Genomic DNA, 21,969 nt, shown 5'->3' with positions numbered 1-21,969 from the left:
CAATCTGCCTTCTCCAATCGCCTCTCTGGTCGAGCCCTCGCCAGCCCTCGCCATGCAAGACTGCACCCACAGCACCGACAGCCCTGATGCGCCGCAATGGAACATGTCGCAGACCTTCTTCCTGACCACCCACAACCACAGCCTCAAGCTTGCTGCTCATCCGAAGCGGGGCCGAGGCGTCTATGCCACCAAGACCATCCCCGCCAACACCCTCGTCGACATCTCGCCCATCCTTTTCTTCACACCGGAAGAGTACCAGGCGCACGGGCGACACACCATCCTGGACCACTACACCTACAAGTGGCAGAATGGCTCCATGGCCCTGGCGCTCGGCCTCGGATCGCTCTTCAATCACTCGTCGCGGTGTCAGAACGTTGGATTCATCCGTGACTTTGAGCATTCGTGCATCAAATACTACACCCTGAGGGACATTCAGCCGGAGCAGGAGCTGTTCATATCATATGGCGACCATCTGTGGTTCGACGACGGCGGCAGCGATGGCCAAGACCGGAACCGAGACCAGAGCGACCAGGTCAACGATGGCGCTAGATCCGACGAAGAGACGGCGGAATCGTTCCTCTCCTCTTTTGAGTGATTCTCCTGGAAGCACCCAAGCCAGACAGCCATCCGACTGGACAGAGCCGACTGGATAGAACAGAAGCAGAAGCAAGTCGATCTGCTCCTGCAGGTCAAGCGGTGCCGCCAGATCAATGGTTCATGAGGCTGCAAGGCGCTCGGAAGGTCGCCGCCTCTCCCATCTGCGGAATAGTCGATGCAACACCAAACGATACGGGCTAGCTGCAGTTCAGCACAAGAGTTTCGAATCCTTTTTGAACGCTCCGATCGAGCCAGCCGAGTTCGTCAAACTGACGGCATCACAGGATTGCTTGTTGACTCCCCGACGAGTCTCAGCTTGTCGTCTTCGCCTTCGGCAGTGGCTCATCGTGTCGGAAAGTTCAATGCAGCTCGAAGGGCAGGCTCCATCCCCGAAACAATGCGCCGATTGCTGCGGCAGTATCCTGGGAGGGTGATTCATACGGAGCAATATAGAGCCATGTGCCGACAGATCGAAAATCCATCTTCACTATCGCAGCGCTGTTTCAGTCGCAGGCTGCATTGCACCTTCATTCCGTGGGTATATTATTTGCGTTCATTCGAGACCGATTATCCCTTCAGTCTTTCAACATATGTCATCCACTGCCCACACAAATGCTTTAGCCCCAGCTTGCGTCCGGGGTCTTGCTCACTGGCAAGAGCCTCGAGGAGGCAGCCGAGGCCAGTAGTGTAGGAGGCGATGGCTGCGATCGAATCATATCGATACTCACACTCGAGTCCTTCCAAAAGCGATCGATTTGCTAAATTGATCGTGGCGCCGACTGTGGGCCCGAAGCCGGTGCTCTGGATGGGGAAAGGCAGCGATATGCAGTGGAACTCGGGTGTCCAAAGTAAACCCGAGCGCTCGAGTTGGGCATGTGCTTGCTTGCACTCTTGGATCCAAGTCGGAGGTGATGCGGTGCGGAGGGACATGTCTTGCTCCAGGTACCGAACATGTTCTGCGCGACTGATGAGCGCAGCAGCTCTCCGTCGCAGCATATGGAGTTCGGCGTGCCTGTAGCTGGAGGGAGGTTTCATGCTCAAGAACTCTGAGGGAGAAGCTGGAGGGCAAAGTCCATTGCAGTACTCGATCCACGACAGGATGTGGGCGGCCGCTTCAGTGTATTCGCGGGCCAGGCTTCTGGCCTCTCGTAGAGTGAGCTTACTGTCGGCCCAGCGCCGCTCCAGCTTTAGGGCATTGTCGAGGGCTCTGTTCGATAGCGCAAGTGATCCGAGATGTGGAATATGGTCGAGGTCGATGTACGGATGCGCGACCAGCTCGCCGATGCTGATGCGCTGGGAGGGTGCCCGAGTCAGCAAGGACGAGACCAGCAAGCGGCAGTCTTGAGTGGTTGATGGGATTGCAGACGAGGCCGGGAGAGACAGCGAAGGCGGCTCAGAGCGCAAGAGCTCCTGCATGAGCCCGCTCTCCGATTGGCAATCTGAAAATGGGGCAGCGCCTGCCAGCATCTCTGGTTGCATCGAGTTGGGTGTATCAGTAAGCGGCGCGATCTGACCGGACCTGGAAAGCAGCCACAGAGAGTTCTCACCATAGAGGATGGCCCCGATCGACCACAGATCGCAGCGTTGGTCGTAGGTCTCGTGCGCCAGGACCTCTGGAGCCATGTATCTGCGGCCGAGTTCAGCACAGCGGAGTGGGATCCGCATGAGATTCAACACGAGATTCAACACGAGATTCAGCATGAGAATCGGGGTGCAGATGTCTGTTGTCCAAGTGAAAGGGTATGGCTTGCTGACGAGCTGTTTGCCATATCATCAGGTGTATCCCAGGTGCCGACACAGCAAGACCAATGGCACGACCAATAGCAAGTGACAAGTAGTATGCATCGTAGATACCTCAACGAGCCGACTCTGTCGGTAAACTCGTGTGCCTCTTGGGTGATTTCATCGGCAATTCCAAAGTCGGCAATCTTGAGGATCACGTATCCGTGGGCATCGTCTTGTGCAAGCAGAAGAGTGTCGGGAGTATCGTTCTCCGAGAGCGGGACGGTGCGCGTGAGAAGCAGGTTGGCCGCTGGATCGAAACCCATTGCAGTGGGGTCAGTAGCTCGCAACAGCAAAGGACAGGCATGAGAGGCGAAGCATCAGAGGAAGCGCATGGTGTTGACCACAGAACATACGTTTGAGGTCCCGATGGATAAAGTTGTTTCTCCATATAAAGTCCATGCCTGGCAAGCGATTGAGCGAGCGATCGATCGTCAGCACAGGCAAATGGCCAACGTTTGTTATGGCATGAGAGAGAGGATAGGAGCGACTTTGCATCATGCCTACCGCACACAATCTGCCTGAGAAGGAGACGGGCATCGATCTCGGCAAGCTTGCGCCGCCTCAGCAGCAGGGATTGGAGGGAGCCCAGCGGACAGTATTCCATCAATATGAACACATAGACGGGGTTCCACTGGATGGGTCCAGACGGGAGGCCGCATGGGCGATCAGCCGCATGAACAGTGAGGCAGCAACGACGATGGCATTTCAAGGCGGCATGCTGCCCCGACCAGCTGCGAAGAGCATGGAGGGGAGGGATAGACGCTGGATCAAGAGCGGCGCACCTCCAGATCGATGAAGCGGACGACGTTGCGGTGGTGGAGACGCTTGAGGATCTCAATCTCCTTGAGCAGCCTCTCCTGGCGGGCCGGCAGAGCCAGCAGTGACGCCCGCGGAATGGCCTTGGCGGCAACAAGCCCGGACGAAACAGCCAGGGCCCTGGACGACGGCCGGGGCTTGGTGCGGAAGCGGTAGACCCTGCCAAAGGAGCCCTGGCCCAGCTTCTGGAGCGGCAGGTCCGGGACGCACGAGGGAGGGACGAGATCAAGGGCGGACTGGTCGCGGCTGGTCATTCTGCGGGGCGGGAGTCAGGATCGACCATGATGCGACTTGCGTATTTGGGTTGTTGGGTTGTTGGGTTGTTGGTTGTTGGGTTGTTGGGTTATGGTGTGTGTGTGTGTGCTGATGTGTGTGTGTGTGTGGCTCGAGTGGGATCCAGCCAGCGAGAAGATGCTCTCGGTCGACGAGGCCGGAGCGAGAGGCTGGAGCGAGAGGCTGGAACGGGGGTCGCACAAGGGTTTGCAGCCAGGGTTGCAGTGATGGTCGCACAGGGGTTGCATCCAGGGTCACACAGCAACAGCAACAGCAACAGCAACAGCAACCGCCACAGCAACCGCCACAGTGTCTGCTGGCTGCAACCGCCACTCGAACCGCCGCTCGCCACCACGCCTCCCGTTCTCCCCAAACCCCCTTCGTCGCTCTTCCGCCAAATGCGCTGCAGAATGGATCGCAGATCCACGCTCCCGTCTCTTCGCTCTCTGCAGGCCTGGCCCTGATCCCACTGCCTCCCTCCCACCTGCCTACCGCTCTTCTGCATCGCCGCTGGCTGGCCTCTACCCCCCATCGGCCTCCTCGGCATCGGTCTACTCTCCGACCTGTCTGTCGCTCCTGCCGGCCCAATCACGGCCCGTGCTCCTCCTTTGTCTCGCCAGCGTCCGCAAATCCAGCTTCGTATTTCTCGCTGGCTATCCAGGACAACCTGCCGCTTCCTGTCTGTTTCGTCTCGAAGCCGCTTCCCTCTCCGGGCCCCCTGGACTCCAGTACACGTCAGTGTCCTCGCATGTCGATCCCCGCCGATCGGCCCAATGTCCTTCTCTGGCTGCATGGGAATCATCGCCTCAACCGCCACAGATCTTGTTGCTCCCAAAGCATCCAACACACTCGCCCTCTCCGCCTCCTCTATCCTTCCTGGCTCCTTATCCACGGCTGCCCGATCGTCTCTCTTGTCTTGAGTCTGCTCTCTCGCTCACCCTCACGTCGTCCTCAATCCTTCCCCACATCCATCCGTCTCGTTTGCTACCTGGGGCCTTCCTTCGTCCTCGCGCCTGGCTCGCAAACGCATGCTCTAACTTGCCCGCTCTCGTGCCGCTTTCCTCCAACAGCATCCTTGGCTTGGCACACTGCACCTCTCCCGGTTTCCGCTCCTCTCTGCTAGCGAATGAACCAAGGACAGTTTTCCCTCCCTCCTCCGCCCAGTTCGCACTCCACAGTGGTCGACAATAACCCCAGCATGGCCGGCAACCCTCTGCTCATGAATGGCTCAGGGCTCGCGATCGGTGCAATGTCCTCCGCCGACGCCATGGCCTTTCTTCCACAACAACAGCAACAGCTACAGCAGTTTCAACAGCAGCAGCAGCAGCAACAGCAACAGCAGCAGCAACACCAGCAGCCGCAGAGCATGCTCCAGCAATTTAATGCCAACCAGATCTCGCAACAGCACTTCCAACAGCAACAACAGCAACAACAGCAACAACAGCAACAGCAGCAACAGCAGCAACAACAGCAGCAATTTCATTCTCAGCAGCTATCTGCTCTGCATCCCTCTCAGCTACAGCAGATTCGTATGTTGCAGCAGCAGCATCAGCATGAAAAGAGTCAGCATCAGTTGAGCCTCCAACAGCTGCAGCACCGTCACATACAGCAGATGTACCAACAGCGTCCACAAATCCACCAACAAGTTGCCCAACTTCAGCCGCAGCACCTTCAGCAACATCTCCAACAGCCGCAGCTTCAACAGCTCCAACAACAACAGCAACCCCAGCAGCAACCCCAGCAGCAGCCTCAGCAGCAGCTTCAGCCCCAACAACCAAATCAACCCTTCAAGCCACAAAAACTCTTGCACGACGACCCCGCTCATGCTGCCGACACTCCCTCCGACCCATCTATAAAGCTGCTCGATCCGGCGCTCCTCAGTGCCCAGCCTACGGCTATGGCCGAAGCCGATGCCCACGACCCAAACCTTGGGAGGAACCCAATGCCGACGCCCGCAACGTCGTCGGCTGTCGGGTTGCCGTCCTCGATTGCTGCGCCGGGTGCTTCGTTGCAGGCCACTAATCCCTCGCCAATCCCGCTGCCAAATGGCTTGATGGTTCAGACGGTCCTCGCTCAGTCGGCGCTGGGTCAGCCCGGCCACCAAGCCGTTCTTGGTATCGCCGGCAACCCTTTGATCGGCCATCCTGTCGGTGCCGCTGCCACCGCGCAATCTACCTTCTTTTCCCCAGAGCCGGACACCGGCCTGGGCCGGATCGCCTTTTCCGATGAACACATGAAATTGTATGTACCGTGGCCGATAGTGATCTTGAGATGCCGTGCCAGCCACTGTATGCTCACTTGCTTCAGTCGCTCCTTGCCGCAGTTGCTGGGGCACTCCTTGATTGAGCTGGCCCGCCGTGTCTGCCTTTGCCGCTGTCCGATTCAATATCGACGCCACTCGGACCGTTCTCGATGCTGTCCGGACCATGCTAACGCCCTCGGGTCATCACTGCTTGTGCTTGCTGCCAACCATCCTCCAACTGTGCTTCCATCCACCTCTGTCTGTCTCCAAAAAATTACGCAGCCTGAATGCTTCAATCTACGACTATCTGGCCAAGCACAAATGCCCCCGTTCTGCTACTCTCCTTGCTGAGGAGTCCAACATACCGGCCGAACTCATTACCGGGCAGAATCCTTTCGTCGACCAACTCCCGGAGCTGTGGGCAATCTACTACGAGTTGCGCAAGTCCGGAATCATCCATACCCCTCTTGAGCTGGCCGGCCTGATTTCAGAGGTACGCACTCGTCTGCTTGAAGAACGTGTGGGCTTGCCTGAACCCCCGCTGTTGCATCGTCCCCGTAGGACTCTTTCTTCGTGACTCTGCCGTCCTCACTCGCCCTTGAAACTGGTCATATTGTCCTCATTTGCTGGTGGCCAGGTTCGAGCGTCACTCCAAGGTCGAAACTTTCTTGTCCGTCAGCGGAATGCCATGGCACTGCGGCAGAGGCAACAGCAACAACAACAACAACAACAACAACCGCAACATCAACAGCAGCAGCAGCAACAGCAGCAACAGCATCCTTCGCCGCTCGCGTTGTCCGCACAAATGCTTCAGCAGGTCCAACTTTCCCAGCAAGCCTCGCCGCAGCCGCTGAACCAACAGCTACAATCGCAGTTGCAGTCCCCGGCCCCGACTCATCAGCAGCTACATCTCCCACAAGGCGTCGTCAACGTAAATCCTGTCCAGCCGGGAGTGTTCCCATATGTCAATCCGGTGGCTGTACCGATGGTACCCGGAGATCGCACCGGTGCTCGCATGGTCCCTGGAGGCGGCCCTAATCCCATACTGGGCGGAACGCCTCCGATCGTGGGTGCATCTGGCATCGCTGTCTCTCGCCCCGGTACGCCTGGAGGTACGTGCTCGCCGTCTGCCATTCGTTAGACTGATTGCTGCGTGTGCCGATCCACCACGTCAGCCCCACTATGTCACATCTATGTCATATCTCACCGCTTATGTCAAATACCCCTCGTTCTCTCGTTAATATCGGTCCCTCCCTTCCCACCTCCTTTACAGCCAATGCAGCGGAGTTGTCCGCCTTCGCCTCTGCTGCCGCCAATTCCATGAACCAGGGTCTGAGGGCAGCGGCGTTGGCCCAGCACGCCGCGGGAGCACAGGGTCCTGTGGCCCATATGTCCATGGCCGAGGCAATGGGGATGCGCCGTGATGACATCATACAGAGCATGAACGAGCTGGGCCTGTCCAATATGCGGGTCGAGGATCTCAGCAGCGAGCAGAAAGCTCGGATCGTCCACCACTTTAACGAAAAGAACGGACACGGAAGGTACTTCCCTCCTGCACCACCTTCGCTTCATCCGCTTACCGCGCAGCCTCGCCTCCTGCATGGTCTCCTCGCTTTCCTTTGCTGATCTCTAGCGTCGTTGTTCAGAGGGGCCCTGGTACGAAGCAACTCCCAGCCGATCCCTGGCGCCATTCAGCCTGATGCAGCGCATCCTCAAGGCCAGATTCGGGTATGGACACAGCCGTCGACTGCACCTAATGCGATCGCCCGACCTGCTCGTTGAGCCCGCAGCGGCATTTTGTAGCCCTTGCCGCCATCGTCTCCAACCTGCGCACCCTAATCATCACATTATCTTTGCGCCTGCTGTTGGAATCCTCAACTACCCTCCCACAGCATGCTGGTGACGCAGTTGTTGCAGACAACCGGATGTCGGCGACGCCTATGAGTCAGCAAAACGCTCTGGCTGGCAACATGCCGGCGGAGAAGCGTCAGAGGAACAACAGTATTGGGAGCTTCAGTCCATCCCCAAGCGTCGTCCCTGGACGGCAAAGTCCCATTGTCACGAGCGCTCAGCGTACGTTGCGCACATGTCCGCGATGATCTGCTTGCGGCTCTGCTCCGAGTCAGAGCTGGCTACTGATACCGCGTGCACCTGTCTGTATTCTGGATCCAGTAGTTCAAGGCATCGGTATCCGTCAGAGTCCGATTGTTCCAAATGGTACACCCGTTATCCGTAGCTTTGCATCGCTTTGATTCTTGATGTCGACTTGATAGAGCACCTGTCCTAATGCTGATCCACTCTGTTCACAGCCATGCTCGAGGGATCCAACGTCAATGCGGCCGTGATGATGAACTCGTCGCCGCTCGTGAGCCAGCAGCAGCTCATGGGTGGGATTGCCGCTCCTGGACAGCCGCTCATGGCCCATGTGAAAGGCAACCCTGCCTTTGCGATGCACGCCCAACGCCAGCCTCCCGTGAACTATCTCCAGCAGAAAGTGCAGCTGCAGCAACAGATGGGCATGCCTGGCATGGGCGCAGTGCCTGCTGGGCAGCCGCCATCGATGCGAAGGGCTCCGAGTGAGGTACGTGCTCTAGACTCATCGCGGGCGCGGGTGTCGCTTTGGCCGGTAAAATGGCCGCATGCTCGGTCAAGTCTCAATCGCCGAATCGGTTGGGCAATGTCGCTGACCGGTTCGCCTGCTTCGCGTTGGCCAGACCATCCAGTCCGACGGTATGAGGCGAGCCGTGGCCGCCCAGATGGACAGTGCCCAGCCAACGGTAATGCAAAACGTGATGGGCACGCAGCCATCGTCCCCCGTCGTTGACCCGTCGTCGCTACAGTCCTCGCAGCAGTCCACGCCGCAAATGCCTTCGTCTGTTCTCAAATCGTCGTTCTCCAATCAGCGCACCTTTTCGATTCCCCCTCAGTCTCCCCAGTCCCATTCGTCGTCGCTGCCGACGTCGCAACCGGCAACGCCGCAACAACTGGGCGGCGCCGCTGGCTTTGGTCTGGCCCGTGCAAATCTTGACGGCAGCGTCCACGCTATGGGTCAGAATGCCGCAGCAGTGAGCGCTCTCAACATGAGCCGAGCCGTATCCTCGCCGCCTGTCCACCCGTCCAGCCTGCACGGCGCACCAAGTTCACAGCCTCCGTCGTTACTGTCTCAGTCGTCCCTGCCGGGCTCGGTCTCTATGATGTCTATGAAGAAGGATCCTGGCAGCGCCGAAGACTCGGCCGAGAGCTCCTCCACCAGCGATTTATTGTCGGTCTTTACGGCGAATGTCAAGTCTGAGATTGGCGATGGCTCGCTCGGAACACAAGGTGATATCTTTGGCTTTTTGCGATGCACTTGGCCTTGCCCTCCCACTCGTCCGTGGCTTCCTCGATATCGCCGTATTTGCTCATCCGCGTCTCTCGATTGCATCGTCTCTGCAGATATTTCTGGCGGTTCAAATGCAAACAAGGCCATGGACATGATGGTCGACTCTAAATTCCCTCAGCCGGGCCTGCCTTCGCTCGCCGAATCAACAAAGGACATCCAGAAGAAGGCCCAGGACGAAATGAATCGTCTCCGGCTCTACCCCAACCCGGTGAGTTGACATGCGCGACATGTCTGTCCGTGTAATCACACTCTCACCGAGCCACGAAAAACTGTCTTGGTGTGCCGATCGCACAATCGCGCTGCCCTCGCTCTCTCCGCCCGTGCGCTATCGTGCTGCCTCACCACGATAGATCGTGTCGATTCGGCTCAGCTGCTCACAAGACCCTTTGACTCATCTCCCCACCTTCCTCGCTCCAGACTGCCCCGATGTCTGCGGGCTCTATCACAAGCCCTCCCGTGGCACCCCGAACAGGCTCTACAGACAACCTGGCTGGCCACATGTCCCTGAAGCGCAAGGCAGGCACCGAGGAGCCGACCACACCAACCCTCACCGAGCCCGGTATCAAATCTGGACAGGCGCTGCCTGGGCGCCAGAACACTTCGCCGTCAGAACAGACGCCCAACGAGTGTATCATGGCCGCCCAGCAGCACAGCGCTACCCAGCAAAATCGGCTGCGCGAGATGCTCGCCTCTCCCAACACCACCAACAGCGCCCTCGGCATGGTTGTCCACGGCCCTGCTAACATGATGGCCCAGGGCAACCCATCGCTGGCAGGGCCGGTGAGGCCGCCAATGGTGATTGGCAACCCCATGGGCGTGCCGATGCCGGGCATGGTGCCCCCTCCCGGAAGCTATGTCCGCCCCGGCATCGCAGGCATGATGAACGCAACGGCGCCGGCAACGCCCGGCAACGTGATTCACATGATTCCCGGTGCTCGTCCTATGATTGTTCGTGGCCCGGCGAACGGCCCGCAGTATGCCATCGGCCGCGGCATGGCCATGGCGATGCCAGGTGCCGTCAGCAGCCCCGAGATCCAGCGCATGGTGGCCATGGGCCAGCCTGGGATGCAGCCTCGGTTTCGACCCGCAATGATGATGCGGCCCCCGCCTGGCGGCTCACATATGCCCGGTGTAGCCGGTCCACAGCGGCCGCCACAGCAGCCTTCTATGCGCCTCCCTCCCGGAATGATCGTCAACAGTGCCGCGCGGCCCATGCCTGTTCCACCGACACATCCGTCCGCGGTCGGACATGATACCTCTTCGCCGCAGCTCACTGCCGCCCAGCTCGCGAATCGGCAGTCTGGCGCTGCCGACACCCCACCCCAGCCAAGCCAGGCACCGTCGGAAAACAGCACCGGTGCCAACACCCCCACATCCAGCACCGATGCTGCGGCGGTAAGTCGTGTGATGGGCCTTGCATTGCATGCGCACAGAGCATCGCGCTTCCTCCCTCCCAGCGGCATGCTTGGTGATTTGCGAGAACTCTGGCGGGGCGAAGGCAATTCAGTATTGACTCGGAGCTCGGCGCACTTGGTGTACAACCGTTGGCAATGTATGGCTCATTGACAACGTCACTGATTCCTTCTTCTCTCCTCCAGCCACCGCCGCCACCTGCATCAAAACCACAAAAGCTAACGAAGCGGCAGCAGCAGCAACAGCAAAAGCAACTGCTGCAGCAACAAAAGCAGCAGCAACTGGAACAACAGCAGCAACTGGACCAGCAGAAGCACAAGCAGCAGCTCGAGCAGCAGCCGTTGGAACAGTTGGAGCCGCAGCCGCAAGAACCGTTGGAGCCGTTAGAGTCGCGCCAAAATTCAGCGCTGCCGAATTCGCAGGATCCCCTGCTCTCCAATCCGACAAACGAGCCGCACGAAGATATGCTGGATCCCACATCCCAGAATGTCGGCGAATCTGGCGGCGATCCCATGGACGGATCGCTTTCCGGGGACCGCGGACTGGACTTGGGCTTGACCGATACAGGCATGCTGGATGACAACATTTTTGGAGACTGGAACGGCAACGGCATCAACGACTTTCTTTCGTCTGTCTTTGACAGCAACGGCCCGGCCGACCTTGAAGGTCTGAACGATGATGGTGTTGGCGGCAACTTTGGGTTCTGAGGCGCAATTCCGTGCGGAGGCGGCAAGCTCCTGGGACAAGTTCTGGGGGGGGGGAAGCAATGACGGAGCGGAAATCTGGGGCACCTGGCCCTAACCATTTTTTCCCTCCCTGTGATGGGCTCTGTTCTTTGTTACTACTATTATCATCCTTGTAATTATTATTGGCTTTTGACTTTTGACTTGGCTTTTGGCTTTGGCTTTGGATTTGGATTTGGGTTTGAATTTGGATTTGAACTTGGATTTGGATTTGGATTCTGGCTTTTGGTTTCGCTCGGCTCAAAGACCAGTGACGCAGTAGTCGACGGACGGACGATGATCGATGCGCGGTGACTCCAAAACCAAATCAAGCCGAGCCACAACAAAAGCGAATGCCCCACCCCTCTGTTCATCAGCAGCTATGATTGCTCTCATCCTTTACTGCCTCCTCCCTCCATAACCACCACCTTCGCTCGACAGCAACTAGTATAACATCCTTCCCCGCGCCTATCCCATTCATCTCGGACCCTATTCTTACTGCTCACTGGCAGCCGCTCCCTGTTCTTTATTTGGTACTCGTTACTCTTCCATCCCCCCCCCCTTCCTTCCTACTTCCTTTGCCTTCTTCCTTTCTTTCTTTCTCTCTCTATTTTTTTGGACTGCGAAGACCAAACTCTCGGACACGTATATTGACACAAATACCATAAACGACACCAATACAAGTTTGAGCGATACTTTGCTGCCACCAGGGCCGAGGAGCGAACTTGGGTCCTGAGGGCCAGCCGAGTTGCTCAGGAGGGCTTTCATAACGAGAGTGCAACCAAGAGCAGCCAGAGGATCAGAGTCAGCTCGCAATTTTAATATACATGCACGTATCCGTCCGTCTGGTTCATCGTTCGCCGACTGAGGGAAGGATGACTTGGCTGTTGCTCTCGTGAAAGAAGCGGTCAAAAGCAGATACAAAATACAATTCTCCCAAAAGTAGGCGGGGGACACTCCGACATCGCGCTTGAGATATCCTGTAGTCGCGCCAGATCACAGCGCCGTTGTTGACAGAGTCGTCCGAGTGAAATGGCCTCTGATCCGCAACCGCGCGAGCAACGACAGCAGCAAAAAAGGTGTTTATTACAGTTTGGCTTGCCAAAATGGAGTGGAAAGGAAGGAAAGAGAATGACGGTGGCGGTGGTCTCAGACCCCGAGAAGTGAAAGAAAGGCAGAGTGCAAGAATGTCATCGGCAGCACCGAGAACTCAGTAAGACGAGGACTTGGGTTTGCAGCGGTAGCGCTTGTTGCCTCCGGACATGTTGTTGTTGTTGGAGTTGGAGAGCATGTTGGCCGAGGCGACAAAGTTCACAGCAACGGGGTCGACAACCTGCCAGGGGATCGGGGTTTGGGCCGGGGTGTTACCGGTGCCGGCGACGGCAGCATAGACCATGTACGGTCCGGGCTCGGAAGAATCCGTGGGCAGCGGCGTCCACACAAACTGGGTCGAGCCGAGGATCTTGGGCTGCGGGTTGGAGTGGGTCAGGGTCGAGGCATCGTCGCCAACAAAGCCCAGGTTCTTGCAGATCTCGGTCTGGGCGTGGAAGTTGGTCTGATCAAACTGGGTAAAGTGGCCGAGGTGGTGGGTCAGGTTGGCGCCGGCGACGTACAGCAGGATGCCCTGGAAGTTCATGCTGCTGTTCTGGACGTTGCTGATGGTGATGGTGATGCTCATGTCGCCGGCGTTCTGGGGAGAGACATTTAGCCGGAAGCCAAAGTCTTGCGGCTGGAAGTTATGGCCGTTGGCGATGGCAGTGGCATTGATTCCACAGCGACTGTGACCATACGAGACAGAGGCAACGCAATTAGTGCTTTGGGGAGGGGCAGAGGTCTCGAGGGAGGTGACAGCACCTATGGCGACGATAGCAGCACAAGTCTGGGCGAGACTTACGGGGCGCCGGTGGGCAGAGCGTAAACGGCCGTGGAGAAGGCGGCGATGAAGAAGGCAAGCAGGACGGATCGCATGTTGGCGGGGCTGTCAAGTGCAAGGCGTGCTTTGATCGGAGAGAGACGAGCGAGGTCGATATGCAGCAGGCAAGTGCGAGCGAGAACGGATAGTGATCAACAGACTGCGGCGGCGAGTTGCACGATAGGAGGGTCCCCAAATCGATCGATCGAATGCGACGCTGCGATGAAGCCGGACTGGTCCAGTGGGGAGATGGGGAGGGGAAGGGACTTTGGGCTATATATGCCGTGCGGCGCCATGGCGGCCTCGTTTCTCACGGCCGGCGCAGGGCTTTGCTTGGCTGGCGCATGGGTTGTGCTGCGGTGGGAGCAATCAGCAACTTGGTCGGTGTGCGGTTGCCCAGAGCCGCCGCTTGTTTGTTGTTGGGCTGGGCTGCATTTGGATTGAACAGAGCCATCGACTCAAGTTGATTCACCTCCATTCAATGCTATTCAATTCAATGCTATTCAATTCAATGCCATACTATTCAATGCTATTCAACCGTCTGGCTCGGCCCGCTGGTGCCGCATTCTCCCACTGGGCCCTGTGTGGCGCGACAGCGGCGGGCCGTGCGCCAAGGGCCTCCGTGCCAGCGCCATGGCGCCGGCCGCCGTGGAGACGCGTCCAAGGCGCTCGCCTGGTCTGCAGCGGCCCAGCTCCCAAGACCGGCTTGGAAGGGGCGGGTGATGTCATGCCCGACAAACAATCCCGAGAATCGCCTCCCTCCCCCCACGGCGGCATGATGGCGGGCGGATGCTGTTGCGCGAGGGCGAATATGCGTGTATGTGAGTAGGTGGGCTCACGGCCCAAAGCCACCAAGATCGCATCGCATCACATCCGTCTGTGGGCAGCGATATGCATGTCTCGGCGAGAACGCTGTGGATTGACTCGATTGCACCTTGCCTACGAACGGGACTCTCCCCCCATGATTCTACCTGATCGCGCTGCAGACCGATGTGATGAGCTCGAATGTTTAGATTATTTGTGCTGCTCGGCCACTTATTGTACAAGATGATGATGGTGCAGGAACCAGACCAGTTCCCGTCTCCATCTCTGCTCCCCCCCCCGTTCTCCGGTCTCTGTTCTCCGACGCTCTGGGGACATTGTCTGCTTGTCGCATCTTTCCCCGCATTCGTCCTTGCTCTGCTCTTTGGCTACGGAGACGCCTTTGATGTTGTCCTCCTGTCCGTCCCGCCAGGAGACGGAGTCCCAAAAACGGCAGCCACGAGCCACCGGCATCAATATGCTGCCAACTTGCGGGGGGGGGAGAAAAAGGTGGAGGAGCCGCAAAGGCCAACTAGCCGGCCTTCTCTTGCATTTTCCTTCCAGGCATCGGGTGGGTTTCCTTTGGTTTGCTTAAAAGTGCTCCTTCCGGAAGGTGAAGGTGATGTTGCCGCCGGTGGCGTTGTTGCAGGCCTGCTTCAGCGACGATGCCAGCGGCGATGGGCCACAGTAAAAGACGCCAATCTCGTGCTTGCGATCCCGCACCGAGTTGGCCGCGGCCTGGCGAACACCAGCAAAGATGCGATTCCACTCGGGGCGGCCAAAGTGGCAGCGGCTCTGCAGCTCCGTCAGGGGATCGACACCATCGGCGTCGTGCAGGACAATGTTCTGAATCTCGTCGGATGAGAGCTTGGCGGTCAGGTACACATGGATCTCCAGGAACGATGTCGGCACGGACTCCTCGAGCGACGACAGCAGCGACTGGAACCACTCAAAGGCCTCCTTGTCGCGGTTGACCCAGAAAAAGTACACCTTCTTGAGAGGCATCTGCGCCTTGCGGTAGTGGCGATACCACACCGACTTGAGCAGCGAGGCCGCGGGCGTCACGCCAATACCGGCGCCGATCAGGATGGCGGTCTCGTAGTTGTAAAAGTCCTCGGCGGGAGCTCCGTAGGGGCCGTCGACACGGATGGTCGGGAGCCGCGGCGAATCAACCTTGAGGATCGAGCCCTGGGCCGAGTAGCTCTGCAGCAGCTTGGCCGAGGCCTTGGTCCAGTCGCCGACGAGGCGGATGTGCAGCGAGACAAAGCCCTCCTCGGGGGTCGAGGTGATGGTAAAGGGATGCCATTGGTACTTGGAGACCTCGGGGATGCTCAGGAACAGGTACTGGCCCGACTTGTACTGGAACGACGGCTTCTCGAACTGGATCTCCATGGTGTTGCCGGGGTGCATGATGACCTTGCTCAGGGTCGTCTGCTGGCGGGCACGCAGCTCGCGGATGATGCGCTCGAGGATGTAGATCGAAAAGACCGGGACGGTGTAAAAGTTGGAGCCATAGCCCTTGCACTGGCCGGTGACGGTCGAGTGCACAAAGCAGCCAAAGGAGTGGTAGAACAGGAGCAGGTAGAAGGGAATGGCCAGGTGGTGGGTGAACCAGAAGGCCTCAAAGTTGCGATGGCGGACCTCGATCTTGGCCGAGGTGTAGATCAGGAACATGAACAGCAGCATGATGTGTCCGGTGGTGCCGGCCCAGGTGGTGTAGTGGACCTGCCAGTTCCTGAGATGGAGGGCATCGAAAAGCATCATCTCGACGCGGTAAAAGTTGACGTAGTGGGCGTTGGTGTGGATCAGGGTAAAGAACAGCATGGCATAGGCCGTGCACTTGTGCAGATAGACATTGTAGTCGAACGGGATGATGAAGTTGAGGGGCTTGAAGTCGCGGACGTATCGGATCAGGTTGCGGCACATGGGCAGCAAGAGCAACGCACAGTCAAAGGCCAGCACCAGACCGGCGCCACGCGAGGTGAAGACTGAGGCGCCGAGCGAGTCGAGTACGAACAACTCGGGGTCATCCTTTTGCTTGCTGGAGGCGGAAGAATGAGGCGGGTCAGGAAGATGTGAGTGGAAACTCCAGCAGCGCGGTGGTCTGATCCGGCCGAATACGACCCCTGCCGAGCTGTCGGTCGCTCTGAATGACTTTGACATCGACATGGGACTGACTGCACCCATCACGTTCGAGCGAGTACGTACATGTATCCAAAGACGAACAGACCCACATGGATCGCAGTCCAGAGGACATAAAAGATGACTCGGCGTGGTGTGATCTCTGTGGTAGGAGAGGCGGATCAGTAAACGATCGCCGAACAAACGCAAGAGCGAAAGCCCCAGGATTTCGGGATGTGGGACGCCAGGCTCGACCAAGACACTGTGTGAGACAGTCCTGATGATGCTCACCCCACAGGCCCATTGTTCTTCTGGAGAGCTCGGCAGGTGGTTGTGATTTGCAGTTGGAAGAGCTGGCTGATCGGTGGAGATTCGCAGATCGAGGCAGCCAAAGATGGAGAGAAGCGGGTTCGCAGGGCAGACACTTGACCCGCCGGCGAGGGCGAGACCGAGAGCGCTATTAAATGGCGTGTCTGTGGTCCCACCCCCGAGCAGCCCGCATGGCGACCCGCAGACCGCCAGCTCGGCGGGAGGCGGCCAGCCGCTGCGTCCCCCCTGCGCCAGAGGACAAGCCCAGTGCCCGGCTCAGCCAGGCGCGGCGCCAACGAGCCGAGAGCGCGTCGGCCGCGCCAGCCGCGCCAGCTCAAGAGGGACACCGGGGACGAAAGGCGACTCACCATGCATGCCCAGGTGGGCACGGCCTTGTCGTCGCCGCCGAAATGGGACGGCACGGTGTCGGATGGGACGAGCGTCGGTGCAGGCGTCGTCTGGGACCGGCGCAGATATCGAGCAATACGGACACGGACAGCGGCAAGCAACAGCGGGTGGGCGTGATATGACGTGAGCGAGACAAGCAGTCGCAAGGGGGGACGGGCGTCGCGGCGATGCAACCATGTCGCGTTGATGAAGGCATTTCGGCGTCGGTGGATGTTGCGCCGGATCGATATCCATGGAGATCAAGTCAGGAATGTGGGGATATTCGTCAAATCCCGTGGAGATTCGTGACGGCGGTGGGGGGGGGATGCAGCGTGCCAATCCGATCAGCTGGCATTTCGGAGTGATGCGCCGTCGGTGCGGCGGCTGAAAGTGCTGTCCATCGATGCGCATGTCGACGCTGTGGTCAGCGATTGACTGGCAACCCCCGATCGCGTCGGCCGTTGAGAGAGCCTGGACGAGTCTCGAGACACTGCGCACTCGACAAGATGTGATTGTGGATGAGGGCACAAGGAGCGGTGCGGCAGGCAGAGCATTGGCAGTACGATAACAAATGACGACCATTTCTATCTGAGTGGACTAGCGCTGAGTATATTAACGGAGCATAACACAATCGTGGAACATGAATACAATGAAAAGTAGCTGCTTTGGCACCGGCGAGCCCCCGTGCGGGGCAACAGCACCGTACCAGCACCGTACCAGCACCGTACCAGCACCGTACCAGCACCGTACCAGCACACCCACCAGTAGTGTTGCTGGCGCAAAGGTCGGTGCATGGGCGCAAAGTGTACAAAAAGGGACATGGCAGAAGGTGGGAGAGCGCGAGTTCAACGAGCGCAGAAAATCGAGAGCAAAATCGGGCTGCGTAGAAGCAGACGTTGTTTGGCAATGTGTACACCACAGGAGTACTTTGCTGTTTGGACGGCGCTTGGAGATATCCGTTGCTGGAGCCTTGCTGACAATAGGCGCATCCGTGCTGCTTGAAGAGTCCGAACTCGGCTTCTGGCGAGGCAGATTCACGACAGCGACAATGGCACCAGCAGCCAAGATCATCTACTTCCGGCCCCGGTCTTCACGAGGCGGCTCCTTGGAAAACGCAGCGATTCCGAATGTGATGGAGGTGATGAGCAGGGCCGAGGCACCCCAGATGTTGGAGAACTGGAGGATGACAAAGGCGCCGGCGAGGAGAAAGAGGATGATCTTTGGCCAAAAGTTCATGGCGGCGTTGACAGGCTTGAGAAACGGCAGCGTCTCGAGGAGGAGGAGGAGCACGCCAAAGACGATGGCAGCCACGCCGGGGATGCTGAATGGGGTGAAAAACGACGGGATCAGGCTGCGGAGGCTGTCGACCAAGGGCCAGGAGTAGAAGAGACTGTGGACACCACCATCGATGAGAACTGGGTCGGGAGCGAGAGATGGAGATGATGAGCGTGTTAGCGATGCGATCGATTCAGATCCTGCCAGCGATGCGATCGATTCGGATCCTGCCAGCGATGTCACTTACTAAACGCGGTGGTGATGGACTGGTACTTTCCCCAGACCTCGGCGGTGGACTCCCACTTTTTCTGCCTGGAGCTCATGATTTGACGGAGAGGAGGGATTGGCTGGAGAGATGCAGATCAAGTGGGATGGGATGCCGAAACGACGAGGGACTCGAAACGGACGACCCGGAAGGCGCGGGTCGGGTTATAACGTCGAGACCGGCTTTGGATGGCAATAGACAGCGACACAGCGACGGACGCGGACATGGCAAGACACCACCACGGGCTGGCGCACACGGCGCACCGACACCGAGGCCGCCATGAGGGCCGTGCGGAGTGTTTGGGCCCGAGCGGCGTTGTTGCCAGGGCTGGGTTTGCAGGGCCGTTTGGCTGGCTGTGGGATTTCTGCCGAGCAGCCACAGAGTCTGTCGACTGTACAGTGGCCCGTGGGACTGGGCCCGATTTGGCGTGGGCTGTCGCCGCGGCCGCGCCCAGCCACGTTGGCGTCGCGAGCGTTACGGCGCAGGAGACGACGGGCGCGCGCTGCGCCAAGCGCCAAGGGCGCACCGACGCGACGAGGAGTCAGCAAGACGGATGATGTCGATCGAGAAGGGCGAGAGGGCGAGAGGGCGAGCGAGAGAGAGAGACAGATCAAATGGATAGATCGATAGATGGACGCGATATGGACAGCTCGGATTGATATGCTAATGTTTGCAGATGCTGTGGATGTGGTGGATGTGGTGGATGTGGTGGATGTGATGCACTGGTGCATTCCGAAATCGCTGTCCAAACCATCGACCGAAACCGATCTGCATTCGATATCCCACCCAAACCAACACCCCAAACCAACACCCCAAATCAACACCGCAACCGGCACAGCGATCGGCGGAACCGCCCGGGCCTGCCCTTGTGCCCGCACAGCATGCGGTTGTCGTCATGCCCTGTCGTCCGTGGCTGCCGCCGCCATTTAGACCGCCCCCGTCTCCCGTTTGCACCCGCATCTGTACTTGAGCTGCTTGTCCGTCTTCTGCGCTCCCGCCGTGTGCATCTCATCTGCCAAGTCGCATCGTCCGCCGGCTCCGTCTGTGCAATCGCATCTCTGTGGGTCTCGCACACAGTCCTTTGCCAGCAGTCGATCATCGCCTTCTTCTCCTCCCCGGGCTGCTGCGATCGCATCCGCCAACTAATCTATTCCTCTGCCCTCGCTTCCCTGCGTCTCTCTCTCCATCCACCTGCGATTCACCCCCCTCCTCCGGCCTGCCTTGGCCGCACCCCGCAGTTCCCGGACCACTCGTCGACGCCACCTGCGCCCGCTCCTCAAACTCTCTCCCGCTCCTCAGCAACTTGGGCTATCGTTCTTCCGCCTCGAACCCCCCCCTCCCGACTTCTTAAAAGCGCCGTCGCATCCGCCGCCTCCCAATCGCTCCATCAGCAGTCTTCGCCATGACCACCAAGGAGGAAATCGAGCTCTGGGACAAGGGCATCAAAGCCTACGAGAAGGGCGACTTCAACGGTGCCCTGGGGGCATTCAAGGTAAGATCCGGCTCCTCCGTCGATCCGACTCTCCGTCTTCCGACTGAATTGCCCGGTCGCTGGCTCCTTGGTCCCCCTCTCGATCTGCCCTGTCGATCCCCGCCCGGCACATCGACATGTCGTTACATCCTGCTCTTAGCTAACCTCCAGCCTCGCCCTTCATCCTCCCGCTGCATGCCGCTGCAGGAAATTGGAGATTATTCCCGCATCTCGTTCAACATCGCCATGGTCTACTCTCAACTGGGCGACCACTACACTTCATCCATGATGTACACCCGCGCCATTGCTGCCGATCCTTTCTTTGCGATCGCCTTCTTCCAGCGTGCATACAGCAGCTTTGCCAAGCAAGACTATGAATACGCCATCTCGGACTACGACGAGGCGCTCAAGGTACGGATCTCGTCCTTGCTTTCGCTTGGTTCCTGCTCTAGGGCGAGACCTGCCCGCTCTCGATCTTAGCATTGCCACTGGTCTCGATATTAACATCCACGGGCTGCTGCTCCACCCTTCGTGGTTCTGCACCGCATATGCCACCCTCTTAGCTCCTGCGCGACAACGATAACATCGACTATGCCCAGGTGGGCCTCAAATACAAGCTCTATCGCTGCGAAATCCACTTCAACCGTGCCATGTGCTTCGAGATGCTTGGCGACTCCAAGGAGGCCTCCAGGGACATTGAAAGCGCCCGGCTGGTCGTTCGAACCTCGGAGCACAAGAATATCATCGAGCGAGCAGCCCGTGTGGGCTTGCAGGTATGTGGTTGCAAACCAGTCCACTCTGTCTCGCTGCTGGGTCCAAAACACATATCTGTCGTCGAACCTGGTTGTGCGGCGTCTGTTCTTCACGCAGCGCCCTTGGGCTCTACACCATCTTATCTCATCAGTCATTGCCGCCGCACTCGCCTCGGGCCCGATGCTCACCGCCCTCTCTATTGCAGGAAATCACCATCTTTACCGTGCCGCACGAAACCCTCTTCACTGTCAGCGAGTCCAAGATGAAGAATCTCAAAAAGAAGCAGTATCTGGACGGCGCCAAGGTCGTCGTCGCCCGTGACAACGACGACACCTTCACAGGCTTCTCTGGTGCCGCCATCACCAGTCCTGGTCCACAGCGCACCAAGACCACCGAGGCCTATGACTACCTCAACGGCAACCGACGGTTCGAAGATATGGACGATATTTCCAAGTTCCCAACCTCATCGCTACCGCGCAAAACCACCTTTGACGGGCCCACCCCGATTCCGCCGGGCCCTCGCCACAAGGCCAGCAACCCCGGGCTCCCCCGGGCTGGAACCTTCCGCGACGAGGCCCTGCCGATCCCCCTCCGACTCAACTCGGACTCGAGTGACGAATACCAGGACCCTGGTCGCAGCTATCCGAGTCCGCCCATGAACACTCGACACACTCCGCGCCTCTCGTCGCTAAGCCGACCGGTGATCCCAAGATCCAACACCGAGAACAGCATCCAAGGGTCGATCTTTGGCCGTGATCAAGAGGATAGCATCGCCCCAAGCGCCAGTCTCTCGAATTCCGGCTACACAAAGTCAAAACTGGGCAAGGTGAGGGATTCGTGCTGACTTGTTGCGGAAACAGTCGCCGGGGTCTGGGCGATGAAGGGACACGGCGACGTTCCATCAGCTTCACAAACAACCACAATCCCGCCGTGCTAGTATCTAATTTGTGTCTACACATTCACCCTTGCCCCCTCTCTCTCTCACCCATCTGGTGCACCTTTTCGCCACTGTGCCACTCAGATCAAGGTCAAGATCCATGCCAAGGAAACGGTCGTCATCCTCATTGAGGACTCGATGAGCTTTGCTGACTTTTCAGTCAAGGTCATGCAGAAGCTCGGTCTCTCCAAGATGCCACAGCTGTCGTTCCGCGACGAGGATGAGCCCGAACACGAACAAGTTCTGATTTCCATGATGGACGACGAGGATTTCAGCATTGCTATTGACTCGGCGCTGTCACATGGCAATGTCATGCACATCTGGGCTCAGTAGCGGTGCAACGGCTCCCAGCACTGTCAGCACTGTCAGCGCTGCTGCACGATACAGCACCGTGCAATCACTGCCCTCCCTCAAAGTGTCGGGATGAAACCTTTCGAACCTTAGATATCATTTTGTTTTGCGGCCTCCTCATTATCGAGCCTCTCATCTTCATTTCAAGGTTGCACTC

The 21,969-nt window shown here is 58.5% G+C and overlaps 8 protein-coding genes across 8 annotated transcripts; 3 read left to right on the top strand and 5 right to left on the bottom strand.

Moving 5' to 3' along the window:
• Positions 1 to 106: 106 nt before the first annotated feature.
• Positions 107 to 484, top strand: BJ171DRAFT_398591 (uncharacterized protein; the record flags this gene model as incomplete). Its single annotated transcript, XM_053107195.1, has 1 exon — positions 107 to 484. A coding segment is annotated over one exon (378 nt), but the record flags the coding sequence as incomplete, so codon positions are not given.
• Positions 485 to 1,097: 613 nt separating this feature from the next.
• On the bottom strand, positions 1,098 to 3,494 carry BJ171DRAFT_262572 (kinase-like domain-containing protein). The gene is made up of 6 exons (XM_053106778.1): positions 3,165 to 3,494; positions 2,887 to 3,013; positions 2,736 to 2,783; positions 2,452 to 2,629; positions 2,145 to 2,224; positions 1,098 to 2,066 (listed from the first exon to the last, which is right to left on the bottom strand). Exons 1-6 carry the CDS (start codon positions 3,450 to 3,452, stop codon positions 1,165 to 1,167), a joined length of 1,623 nt encoding a protein of 540 aa, XP_052962403.1. The 5' UTR covers positions 3,453 to 3,494; the 3' UTR covers positions 1,098 to 1,164.
• A 646-nt stretch (positions 3,495 to 4,140) lies between these two features.
• On the top strand, positions 4,141 to 11,294 carry BJ171DRAFT_262543 (uncharacterized protein). The gene is made up of 13 exons (XM_053106776.1): positions 4,141 to 4,205; positions 4,542 to 5,712; positions 5,996 to 6,206; positions 6,351 to 6,825; positions 6,987 to 7,254; positions 7,360 to 7,441; positions 7,606 to 7,786; positions 7,889 to 7,930; positions 8,023 to 8,294; positions 8,428 to 9,034; positions 9,149 to 9,303; positions 9,513 to 10,490; positions 10,694 to 11,294. The coding sequence occupies exons 2-13, from the start codon at positions 4,598 to 4,600 to the stop codon at positions 11,213 to 11,215; spliced, it is 4,908 nt and encodes a 1,635-aa protein (XP_052962402.1). The 5' UTR covers positions 4,141 to 4,205; positions 4,542 to 4,597; the 3' UTR covers positions 11,216 to 11,294.
• BJ171DRAFT_262544 (uncharacterized protein) lies at positions 11,295 to 11,687 on the bottom strand. The gene has a single exon (XM_053106777.1). The coding sequence runs from the start codon at positions 11,602 to 11,604 to the stop codon at positions 11,374 to 11,376; it is 231 nt and encodes a 76-aa protein (XP_052962401.1). The 5' UTR covers positions 11,605 to 11,687; the 3' UTR covers positions 11,295 to 11,373.
• Positions 11,688 to 12,292: 605 nt separating this feature from the next.
• Positions 12,293 to 13,383, bottom strand: BJ171DRAFT_603363 (uncharacterized protein). The gene is made up of 2 exons (XM_053115171.1): positions 13,125 to 13,383; positions 12,293 to 13,008 (listed from the first exon to the last, which is right to left on the bottom strand). The coding sequence occupies exons 1-2, from the start codon at positions 13,196 to 13,198 to the stop codon at positions 12,441 to 12,443; spliced, it is 642 nt and encodes a 213-aa protein (XP_052962400.1). The 5' UTR covers positions 13,199 to 13,383; the 3' UTR covers positions 12,293 to 12,440.
• Positions 13,384 to 14,422: 1,039 nt separating this feature from the next.
• Positions 14,423 to 16,556, bottom strand: BJ171DRAFT_262519 (ferric reductase NAD binding domain-containing protein). The gene is made up of 3 exons (XM_053106775.1): positions 16,356 to 16,556; positions 16,152 to 16,227; positions 14,423 to 15,984 (listed from the first exon to the last, which is right to left on the bottom strand). Exons 1-3 carry the CDS (start codon positions 16,366 to 16,368, stop codon positions 14,535 to 14,537), a joined length of 1,539 nt encoding a protein of 512 aa, XP_052962399.1. The 5' UTR covers positions 16,369 to 16,556; the 3' UTR covers positions 14,423 to 14,534.
• A 936-nt stretch (positions 16,557 to 17,492) lies between these two features.
• BJ171DRAFT_526681 (uncharacterized protein) lies at positions 17,493 to 18,558 on the bottom strand. The gene is made up of 2 exons (XM_053112674.1): positions 18,283 to 18,558; positions 17,493 to 18,175 (listed from the first exon to the last, which is right to left on the bottom strand). Exons 1-2 carry the CDS (start codon positions 18,356 to 18,358, stop codon positions 17,832 to 17,834), a joined length of 420 nt encoding a protein of 139 aa, XP_052962398.1. The 5' UTR covers positions 18,359 to 18,558; the 3' UTR covers positions 17,493 to 17,831.
• Positions 18,559 to 19,702: 1,144 nt separating this feature from the next.
• On the top strand, positions 19,703 to 21,368 carry BJ171DRAFT_429764 (uncharacterized protein; the record flags this gene model as incomplete). The annotated part of the gene is made up of 4 exons (XM_053107881.1): positions 19,703 to 19,792; positions 19,979 to 20,182; positions 20,335 to 20,544; positions 20,730 to 21,368. The coding sequence occupies 4 exons, from the start codon at positions 19,703 to 19,705 to the stop codon at positions 21,366 to 21,368; spliced, it is 1,143 nt and encodes a 380-aa protein (XP_052962397.1).
• Positions 21,369 to 21,969: the final 601 nt, after the last annotated feature.

The sequence above is a fragment of the Polychytrium aggregatum genome (assembly GCF_025602895.1).
Source record: "Polychytrium aggregatum strain JEL109 chromosome Unknown BJ171scaffold_61, whole genome shotgun sequence".
Lineage (NCBI taxonomy): Eukaryota > Fungi > Chytridiomycota > Chytridiomycetes > Polychytriales > Polychytrium > Polychytrium aggregatum.
This window is presented reverse-complemented; position numbering and strand designations above follow the sequence as displayed.

Coding starts and splice junctions, on each gene's coding strand:
- BJ171DRAFT_262572 (XM_053106778.1), bottom strand. CDS start 3,452: ATGACCAGCCGCGACCAGTCCGCCCTTGATCTCGTCCCTCCCTCGTGC. Junction 2,784..2,886: donor TCTCAGGCAGATTGTGTGCG/GTAGGCATGATG, acceptor ATCGCTTGCCAG/GCATGGACTTTATATGGAGA. Junction 2,067..2,144: donor GATCGGGGCCATCCTCTATG/GTGAGAACTCTC, acceptor CGATGCAACCAG/AGATGCTGGCAGGCGCTGCC.
- BJ171DRAFT_262543 (XM_053106776.1), top strand. CDS start 4,598: ATGAACCAAGGACAGTTTTCCCTCCCTCCTCCGCCCAGTTCGCACTCC. Junction 6,207..6,350: donor TGGCCGGCCTGATTTCAGAG/GTACGCACTCGT, acceptor GCTGGTGGCCAG/GTTCGAGCGTCACTCCAAGG. Junction 9,304..9,512: donor TCCGGCTCTACCCCAACCCG/GTGAGTTGACAT, acceptor TCCTCGCTCCAG/ACTGCCCCGATGTCTGCGGG.
- BJ171DRAFT_262544 (XM_053106777.1), bottom strand. CDS start 11,604: ATGAACAGAGGGGTGGGGCATTCGCTTTTGTTGTGGCTCGGCTTGATT.
- BJ171DRAFT_603363 (XM_053115171.1), bottom strand. CDS start 13,198: ATGCGATCCGTCCTGCTTGCCTTCTTCATCGCCGCCTTCTCCACGGCC. Junction 13,009..13,124: donor GCTCTGCCCACCGGCGCCCC/GTAAGTCTCGCC, acceptor GTATGGTCACAG/TCGCTGTGGAATCAATGCCA.
- BJ171DRAFT_262519 (XM_053106775.1), bottom strand. Junction 15,985..16,151: donor CTGTTCGTCTTTGGATACAT/GTACGTACTCGC, acceptor TTCCGCCTCCAG/CAAGCAAAAGGATGACCCCG.
- BJ171DRAFT_526681 (XM_053112674.1), bottom strand. CDS start 18,358: ATGAGCTCCAGGCAGAAAAAGTGGGAGTCCACCGCCGAGGTCTGGGGA. Junction 18,176..18,282: donor GTCCATCACCACCGCGTTTA/GTAAGTGACATC, acceptor CTCCCGACCCAG/TTCTCATCGATGGTGGTGTC.